At 50.8% G+C, this 10,127-nt stretch overlaps 1 protein-coding gene across 2 annotated transcripts; it reads left to right on the top strand.

Moving 5' to 3' along the window:
- Positions 1 to 638: 638 nt before the first annotated feature.
- ACTL7B (actin like 7B) lies at positions 639 to 6,981 on the top strand. 2 transcript variants are annotated; one of them, XM_063787228.1, is made up of 3 exons: positions 639 to 689; positions 2,893 to 3,138; positions 4,872 to 6,977. In XM_063787228.1, exon 3 carries the CDS (start codon positions 5,635 to 5,637, stop codon positions 6,880 to 6,882), a length of 1,248 nt encoding a protein of 415 aa, XP_063643298.1. In that variant the 5' UTR covers positions 639 to 689; positions 2,893 to 3,138; positions 4,872 to 5,634; the 3' UTR covers positions 6,883 to 6,977.
- Positions 6,982 to 10,127: the final 3,146 nt, after the last annotated feature.

Genomic DNA, 10,127 nt, shown 5'->3' on the forward strand with positions numbered 1-10,127 from the left:
GCATGGAAGGAGTAAGGAAAAGTGGATGAGATGGGGTGGGGGAAGGCAAGCAGCTCACGGTAGGCCTCATAGGCCAATGCAAGGATCGTGGGTAAGGTCAGAAAGCACTAGAGGATTTGGCACAGAGCACTGACACCATCTGATTTAGATGTTAGTGGGATCCTTTGCTGCTATGGTGACTATATGAAGGGCACTAAGGGTGACCCTTAGAACAACCTTAAGGGGAATTATTTTTGGATATACATGTGTACACTTACTGTGCCTTCATCAGGGTCATTGGCTAGACAGTGAAATTAGACTCTACAAAATCCCACTGACAACACTGGGGCTTTTAGGTGCATAGCTCACCCAAGGATATCCAACCAGGAGTAGCCAAGCTCTCCTGACTGTGGCTTCCTCCCCAGGATGTGCTGGGACACAGCTTGATGGGACCTAGCGTGCAACTCTTAGGCTGTTTGGCCACCATCTTGCATGCCATTTCTGAAGCTGGACACATTGGTGTGGATGCCTGCCACACTCAGGGCAGAATCCAACCTTATGTTATGCCACACCCTGAACCTGATCCCAGCCCTTCATAAAAGAGGCAGTCACCACAATAATGGGCTTTCTCCTTTAGAGAGGCTACGGGAGTTGCTCTCAGTTCCTTGTTGGGTATGAGAGAAGAAAAGGACCAAGTCCAGTCTCATGAGGTTTGTGACTATCTGATGGGGACAGCAAGGTGTCATCCCAAGGACAAAATCTCAGTTTCTTGCTTCATTGGTTAGTGGGTGAGATAATGGCATGGAATTTTAAAGGAAAAATAGGAAAGTACTTTCGATGCCTGGCTGCCTGAAAAACAGTTTAATTGCCTCTGCCGTTCAGGGATTTGCGTGGGCAACTCAGATTGTTTGACTTTATTTCCAAAGTTCTGTATATGGTAACCAAAGGCATATGTAATTTAAAACCCTCCATTTTTTTCTTCCCAAACCCTACTTGAATTTTGCGAAATCTATAGCTGCTTGGTGCCTTTTCACTAACCTGGACTCCTAGAAGAGCCTGTATTAGCTTCCTGTTTCTGCTGTAACAAATTACCATGGATTTAGTGGCTTAAAGCAATTCACAGTTATTATCTTACTATTTTGGAGATCAGAAGTTCGTAATTCTTCTTAGTGGGCTACTATTAAGATTCTTTCAGGGCTGTATTCCTTCTGGAGGTGTAGGAGACAATACTTCCTCTTGCCTCCAGCTCCTAGAGGCCACCTGTGTTCCTTGGCTCATAGTCCCTTCCTCCATCTTGGAAGACTCTCAGACTACAGCTGTCATTGTCACATCTGCTTCTCTGCCCTTGACCCTCCTGTATCCCCCATATAAGGACCCTTGTGATTACATTGGCCCCACCCAGGCCATACAGGATACTCTCCCCATCTCAGATTCCTTCATTTAATCACATCCACACAATCCCTTTTGGCATGAAAGTTAATATAGTCACAGGTCCCAGGGATTAAGATGTGGACACCTTTGGAGGACCCTTTCACCTGTTCAGTGCCTCCCTCTTTGCTAATACACTCCAAGCCTGACATGCTCTGACTCATTTGCTCTTCCTGGGCTGCCCAGGCTTGCCCATCTGTCATCTGTCATCACACTTTCTGCGTTTGTGTGTGGAAGAGGTGATGCTTTAGTGTAAGGCAGTCACTCTATCTAGTCTGTAAGGTCCTTGAGCATAGGGATTCCCCTCACGTTCTCTGAGCAAAAGCCAAGGAAACACTTGCCCTCCTTTTACTTCACAGCTGAGTTTCACATGTTGGTGCTCCTAATAAAAACCCTGTTTCCCCTAAGCTTCCTGTTACCCTCTGTGCCTCTTCTCTCCCTCTATGGGTCATCACACGGTTAGTGGTAATGATGGAAGAATGCAGAGACTGTGGACACCGTGCCCCAAACCTCCACTGCCTAGCACACACGCCCCTCCATAATTGTCACCAGCTAAGGTCTGTGTGGGCTCTCTGGGGTCCCTAGTGAGGTCCCTCTAGGGAGAGGCACCCTATATTGCTCAAAATATATTGGGCCACATTTTCTAATGGGATCACACCTACTTTTAGCCCTCTGGCTCAAGACCAAAAAAACCATGGGATGACCCCTTTTCAAATGCAACCCTGGGATCCTCTTCTATAGTGGAGGGAGAGAACATGGAAAGGTGAGATTAAAGAACACACTTCTGCCTGAGGTGCATCCTGGCTCCTGGCTTCAGTTTTGGGACACTGCCCACCCTTGACCTTTGGAGGAGAGGTGAGCCAGGCCTCTGGAATTTTAGCAGCAATGAGAGGGAAAAAAAGAAAATCCAGCATGGCATTTCTTCTCATGAATCACCTGGAGTTTTTCTTAAAAATTACTGGAGCCCACCACAGCCTTTCCAACTCTTGAATATGCTGGAGAACCCCTGAGTCAGGAGCTCCCAACAAAGAAGATCCTTGCCAAACAGGCACTTTGAGCTGCTTTCTCACAGCTCAGATCCCAGTGTGGACACCCAGGTCCCAAGACTGTGTCCATTTCCCCGAGGTGGAAGGGAGAGGAGCTGTCTTCAGGGGCAGATGTGCTACTGAGCATGCAAATATGGATCTGGATGCTTCCCTTTCCATGTGCTCCAGCCCAGTGTCCCACAGCCTAGTGGCCTTTGGGCATCTCTAAGTCAGCAGACCCCAAATATGTGTGTGTGTGTGTGTGTGTGTGTGTGTGTGTGTGTGTGTGTGTGTGTTACCATCATCCACTTAGCAGCTCAAGGCAGAGACCTGGCGGCTGTGGGTAGGGGTCAAGTTGACGAGGGGACATAGCAAAATGGTAATCACATTCAAACAACATTTCGAGTAGTTTACCCAAAGTCATACAGATTATAAATAATAAATCTATGTTTGAACCCAGGTCTTCGGAATCCAGTTCCTCAGTCTTCCATCTGCTCTGTACTGCCTTTCCGTAAGGAATGGATAAAAAGTAGGCTCTGGCAGTCCATGAATACTGCCTTTAAATAGCCCAAGAGTTGTCGTGGAAGAATTTGCTTGCCCTGTAGAACTTCAAGAGTAGACCCAAGACCAATTAATGGCTTCAGAGCGGTACACATGCCAATCCAGTGTGACGAAACGTTTATCACTCATGGCTGGCCAAAATAGGGTGAGCTGTCCATGTCAGACTACTGGATGGAATGTTCTAGAGGGAACTGAAGGGTCCAATCCTCAGCTTCTGTGATTTCATGATCCCACCACAGGGCATTTCTGGGTCATGATGTTCATAATTGTAACCCTTAGAAAGTTGTTACCCAAACAATATAGTTGAATGCCGCCATGTTCCAAGAAACAATTCAGCAGGCTGGGCATGGTGGCTCACACCTGTAATCCCAGCACTTTGGGAGGCCAAGGCGGGCGGATCACGAGATCAGGAGTTCAATGTCAGCCTGGCCAACATGGTGAAACCCCGTCTCTACTAAAAATACAAAAATTAGCCAGGCGTGGTAGCAGGTGCCTGTAATCCCAGCTACTGGGGAGACTGAGGCAGGAGAATCGCTTGAAACTGGAAGGCGGAGGTTGCAGTGAGCTGAGATCGCGCCACTGCACTCCAGACTGGGCGAAAGAGCGAAACTCTGTCCCAGAAACAAACAAACAAACAAAAATTCGGCAAACAAAAATCCCCACACATTCCTCATTAGCATTCTTACATGCTCCATGGCAGTATTTCTTAACTCTTTTTCCCCCATGCATGTTGCCTAATCAATTCCTCAGGCACCTCTGCTCATCTTAATTCTCCCAGAAAACTTCCTCAGGCCCAGTTGCCGCTCTTCCCCTTTTTCTCTTGACTCTTCACCACCAAAGCCCTAAACTGCCTTTTTGATTTTTGGAGTGGGAGGGGGCAGCTTAAGTTGCAGGTCCCTCTGGCACTCTAGTGAATCTGTCCTTTCTGGATGACAGGCCATCTTTCTTTGCTCAGGTACAAGTAAGCGATTCATCCTTCCCTCTGCCTCACATCCCACATCACAGGAGCCCATGAGGGAAGCCCTCAAATGTCAGAGTAAGAGCTTGGATTAAAGTGAGGGATGGTTGGGGAAAAAACAGATTGGATTCTATTCTACTTTCTAAATTTCTCTAGAACCAGGCTCTTCCTTGCTTCCACACTCTCACAGCCCTAGGTCAGGCCACCTTCAAGTCTTATCAGAATTTCTCCAATGGCCTCGTTTCGGGTCTCAGCTTCTAGTCTTGCCCCTCCCATCCATTCTCTACATTACAGCCAAATGCAGATCTTTCTAACATTTTTATTTTTCTTTTCTTTCTTTTTTTTTTTTTTTTTTTTGAGATGGAGTCTTACTCTGTCTCCCAGGCTGGAGTGCAGTGGTGCGATCTCAGCTCACTGCAACCTCTGCCTCCCAGGTTCAAGCAATTCTCTGCCTCAGCCTCCCAAGTAGCTGGGATTACAGGCACCCGCCACCATGCCCAGCTAATTTTTGTATTTTTAGTAGAGATGGGGTTTCACCATCTTGGCCAGGCTGGTCTTGAACTCCTGACCTCGTGATCCACCTGCCTCAGCCTCCCAAAGTGCTGGTGGGATTACAGGCATGAGACACCGTGCCCGGCCCTTTCTAACATTTTTCTAGAAGGCAAATCTGATCATTCCCCTGCTTAAAGTCTTCATAGCTTCCCTGGCTCTCCTCAGTTTAGTCTAAACCTACTCCTGCCATTTGATGCCCTTTCTATTTGGCTCTGTGACTTCTCTAGCTTCATCTGTTTTTCCAAACACTTTGACTGTGGGAAGTTCTTCACTGTGCCTCCATCTGAGCCTTTGCTCAAGCTGTGCTCTCTGCCTGGGATGTCTTCCCCTCCTCTTAACTACTTGACAAATACCTACACCTCTTCCAGGATTCAACTTAAGCATCACCTCCTCTCTAGAGCACCTTCTGACTGCCTGTCTCAAATGAGTTCTCCAAGTAGACTTCTTCCTGCAAACCCATCGGCACCCATTCCATTTTCTTGTCTAGACTGGGCACTGCTGGTGGCCTGGGTTTTTATCATCTATCACTGGCAGGCTGCACTGGGCGGGACCTACTATATACTCCAGTAAATGTGGAATGAAGGGAGGAAAGAACTCTTGGGGCGGTTAAGGAGGCCTGGTGCATTGGAGTTTGATGAATTTGGGTTAAGGTACAAACACCCCAAGTGCTGTTTGCTCTTGGGCAAGTCCTTAGAATTCTGAGCCTCATTTCCTCAGCTCTGCCTACCTGCAGAACAACACAAGTGAAGTAACTAGTACAGTGCCTGCCTTACTGGAGGGGCTCAAATAGGCCCTCTCCACCAAGAAGCAGAAGAGGAAAGGTGTCCAGTAGTGAACAGGTTAGGCACGGAAATGCAAGGGGGCTGAGCAGAAACCTCTGAGACCCTAGTGTGCTTGGATTTCTAAAACTGCCGGCCACCTGCTCCGTCCGGGAGCAAACTTGAGTTAGAGAGATGGGGGTGACACACCAAGAGCCGACCAAAGCCAGGCCCTCCCCTGCTGCCTGAATGGACCAGCCCCGAGTGACATCACAATCCCGGGTCGTTGTCATGGCACTGCTGGAAGTGGTGATCTCATTTCTCCCCAGGGGGCTCTAGGCTGTGGATGTGAGAAGGGGAGCAAGGGAGGCAGATGGCGACAAGGAACAGCCCCATGCCCCTGGGCACGGCTCAGGGTGACCCTGGAGAGGCAGGAACACGGCCCGGCCCTGACGCCGGCCTCCGGGACACAGGTGCGGCCACTCAGCTCAAGATGAAGCCCAGGAAGGTGCACAAGATCAAGGCGGTCATCATCGACCTGGGCTCCCAGTACTGCAAGTGCGGCTACGCGGGAGAGCCGAGGCCCACCTACTTCATCTCCTCCACCGTGGGCAAACGCTGCCCCGAGGCGGCCGACGCTGGCGACACCCGCAAGGGGACCTTAGTGGGCCATGAGCTGCTCAACACGGAGGCGCCTCTCAAGCTGGTGAACCCGCTGAAGCACGGCATCGTGGTGGACTGGGACTGCGTGCAGGACATCTGGGAGTATATCTTCCGCACCGCCATGAAGATCCTCCCCGAGGAGCACGCTGTGCTCGTCTCCGACCCTCCGCTCAGCCCCAGCGGCAACCGGGAGAAGTACGCGGAGCTCATGTTTGAGACCTTCGGCATCCCAGCCATGCACGTGACGTCCCAGTCGTTGCTGTCCATCTACTCCTACGGCAAGACCTCGGGGCTGGTGGTGGAGAGCGGGCACGGCGTCTCGCACGTGGTGCCCATCTCCGAGGGCGACGTGCTGCCGGGCCTGACCAGCCGCGCCGACTACGCTGGGGGTGACCTCACCAACTACCTGATGCAGCTGCTCAATGAGGCGGGCCACGCATTCACGGACGACCACCTGCACATCATAGAGCACATCAAGAAGAAGTGCTGCTATGCGGCCTTCCTGCCCGAGGAGGAGCTGGGCCTGGTCCCGGATGAGCTGCGCGTGGACTACGAGCTCCCGGACGGCAAACTCATCACCATTGGCCAGGAGCGCTTCCGTTGCTCTGAGATGCTCTTCCAGCCCTCGCTGGCAGGCAGCACCCAGCCGGGCCTCCCGGAGCTCACAGCTGCCTGCCTGGGCCGCTGCCAGGACACGGGCTTCAAGGAGGAGATGGCCGCCAACGTGCTACTGTGTGGCGGCTGCACTATGCTGGATGGCTTCCCCGAGCGCTTCCAGAGGGAGCTGAGCCTCCTCTGCCCCGGGGACAGCCCTGCAGTGGCTGCCGCTCCTGAGAGGAAGAGCTCCGTGTGGACCGGCGGTTCCATCCTGGCCTCCCTGCAGGCCTTCCAACAGCTCTGGGTCAGCAAGGAAGAGTTTGAGGAGCGGGGCAGCGTGGCCATCTACAGCAAGTGCTGAGCCTCGGCATTTCCACAGACAAGGCCTCCAGCATAGATGGCCACAGGCCACTCTATACACATTTACAGAATTTCACATAAAGGTTTACTCTGAAATGGCTCTTGTCTAGTCTGGGTTTCTTGCTTCTATCTGATAGCAGAGGGTGGGGAGGAGTCGGGCTTAGAAGCGGCAGCACCTTTTGCACTGGAGGTGGGGGCTGTAAGGAAGGGGGCTACCATACTGATCCCACCCCCTCTGCCTGCCTCATGATAGTGACATCATCTCAGGGCCTAGAAAGTGGCCTCCTGTTTTATTAGTACCTCCAGGTTCAAAACCTGATCCAAAGACACTCCTCATTGCTGGCTCAACTAAGGGGGTTGGCTCTGATGAAGGGACTAGCTTGGGTCACCTAGTGGTAGGTTGGAGGAGATGCACAGCTGGGTGTCCGACTCCAGTCTCCTGTTTCTGCTGTTCACAAGTGCTCCCAACCTTAACACTGCCTGATCACTCTAGGTTCCCTAACCTCCCCCTAGTGCCTGCCACCCTCAATATGGGAGCCTAAGGCTGTGCCAGTGCATCTCCAGAGTGTGAAGTGCCATTTCAACCCATCTGTGGGCGTACCCCTTTCAACCACAGCCAAAATTGCAGCTATTTTTCCAGAGTCACAAAGCAGAGCCACTGATTCCAGAGGATGTCAGAGGAACCAGAAGGTCCTTTAGAAATCGGGTCCTCTCCCGGCTATAGAGATGGGGAAACTGGGCTGGGTGCAGTGGCTCACACCTGTAATCCCAGCACTCTGGGAACCCGAGGCAGGTGGATCACCTAAGGTCAGGAGTTCGAGACCAGCCTGGCTAACGTGAAACCCTGTCTCTACTAAAAATACAAAAATTAGCTGGGCATGGTGGTGGGTACCTGTAATCCCAGCTTCCCCAGGAGGCTGAGCAGGGAGAATCATTTGACCCCAGGAGGCGGAGGTTGCAGTGAGCTGAGGTTGCGTCATTGCACTACAGCCTGAGCAACAGAGCAAGACTCCATGTCCAAAAAGAAAAAAAAAAAGAGATAGGTAAACTGAGACCAGAGAGGAGAGGGCCAGCTTAATGCCAGTGGTTGAGCCCAGGTCTCCTGATCCACATCAGGATTATTCCCATAAGCGTATAAACATGGTTCTTAATGGTTAGTCGGCAACCCAAAGCACTTACCATGCATGTACTGTGGGTCAGGCCCAGTGCTGGGGACTGAGAAATGAGCAGAACACAGTCTCTACCCTTGGCAATCACACACAGCTAATGGACAACCACATTGGTAGGGAGTCAAGGTCTGAGCTAAGTGTTCACGGTGGTGAGAAGGTAGTGGTGATGCATTGGAATGTCATAAGTGGAGAAGTTGCTGGGCATGGTGTCCACTTATTGGCTTTGGGGCTGAGGGAGAGGCTGTGAAGGCTTATGAGATTTCAGCTGGTGACTAACTGCCTACTTAGAAGAGTGGGTTCCTGCCCCCTTCCCTACCCTCACCTTCCAATGGAGTTCATGACCCAGTTGGTGCCATCTATGGGATCAGACATCCATGAGCTGCATAGTCTTGGATGGGCTGAGACTTAAATATCCCTGAGTCACCTCTTACCTTAAGCAAAGGGTCCTGATTTGGGGCACCCCGTGAGGCTGCCTCTGTCCTGGGCCCAGTGCTGGGGGCTGCAGACTTGGGCAAGAACCAGACACAGTCATTATCACCTAAGGCCCTGCTCTTTAGTCCTTCCCCATTGTCCAGAATTGGGCATCTAGCCTGGAGTTTGAATACCCCTGGTCAAACAGGGCATTGGCAGCAGGCATGGAACCTGGGCTCTTTCCTATAGAGGGATGTTGCAGACTGGAGGCCTGGAGGGTGAAGGTGGCCAATAGACATGTTTCATGTGGCCATCACAGTGTACAAGTGTTTTCTTGAATGTGAATTTTTTTCTGTGGGGCTGCATTTTCGAGGTTGCCAACGTCCCTGCCACACTGATGTCTTCATATATATTTGCTGCTTCAACACAACTTCTTCCTTAGCATTAGTTTCTGTTGCTTGTAACCCAAGTGTTTGTAAAAAGCCTGATGAAATGCAGAGAGGGAAGCTGAGGCTTATAGAGGGAAAGCGATATACCCCAAATCACACAAGCAGTAAGTGCTACGTGTGAACCCCATTCCCTCCTTATCTCCTCTCCTCACTCCACACATCCTCAGCAACTTCTCCTATCTCTAGTCACTGCTTCAGTCCCTCCAACACCTGGTCATCTCCTCAAAAGCATCCCTCATGTGGCAGGGGCTGTAAAAACACTAACTGCTAGATCCCTGACATGAACTTATTTAAGCTAACCAGAGGATTCAGCAGGAGATTTATTTTTGGTGGAAAAACACGGGTCGGTGACTTCCAGCTTAAGATGACCCCCTGACCCTGTGTGTTTATCTCCCCTCCCTTCTCAGATTCCATGGAGTCATAGTAGAGAATATAAATGCATAAGCTCAGCGCAAATGAAGAGAATGGTAGGGGAACTACAGGGACTAGAGATTTCTACCTGATTCTGGAAGAAAGAGAGTGGAGGTGGGAACCAAGGAAAGAAGCAAGGGTAGGAATTTCCTGTCCTGCAGAATGGGCAGGAATTTGCAACTTGGAAATGCCAGACAGGAAAGACATAGCAGTGAAGTGTGTGAGAGTGGGAACGGGCTGAGGAGGGGTGGTGCCCGTGGTCTCTATCTGAAGAATTGTGGCTTTCCATGCTCACAGGTAGAGAGAGGGGTAAGAACACTGGCTGCCTCTACAGGTATGTTTCTTAGGAAGAAAGAAGTTGAATTCTCTCTCTAAAGGTGGTGCTAGTATAGAAAAAGGAGGAGGGAAACGTGAAGAACAGACAAGGAGCCCCACCTGCACCCCCTTGTCCCTTCTCCAGACCAGGAATCACACTTGGGACTAGCTCATATTCCCGAGGTAGAAGAGTTGATGCCTCCAACTTTCCTGTTATCACTTTCCACAACTCCTGGTTTCTGCATGGGCATCGGAGGTGGCCCAGGACTGACTTCCCTTCCAGCACCGAGGGCAGAGCATGTGATTTAGGCTCAGCCAATCAGAGCATCCATCTCCTTGGCCACAATGATTGGTTCTGGGTGAACATGTGATCTCAGTAGAGTGAGTCCTGGAGAGTGAATCCTACGCTTTTTGCTTGGAAGCTTGATGTGAAGTTGAGGGGTGTGTCCTAGCACTGCTGTGGCATTTATTACTAGGAAAGAAGCCAGCTT

The sequence above is a fragment of the Pan troglodytes genome, chromosome 11, assembly GCF_028858775.2.
Source record: "Pan troglodytes isolate AG18354 chromosome 11, NHGRI_mPanTro3-v2.0_pri, whole genome shotgun sequence".
NCBI classification, from domain to species: domain Eukaryota; kingdom Metazoa; phylum Chordata; class Mammalia; order Primates; family Hominidae; genus Pan; species Pan troglodytes.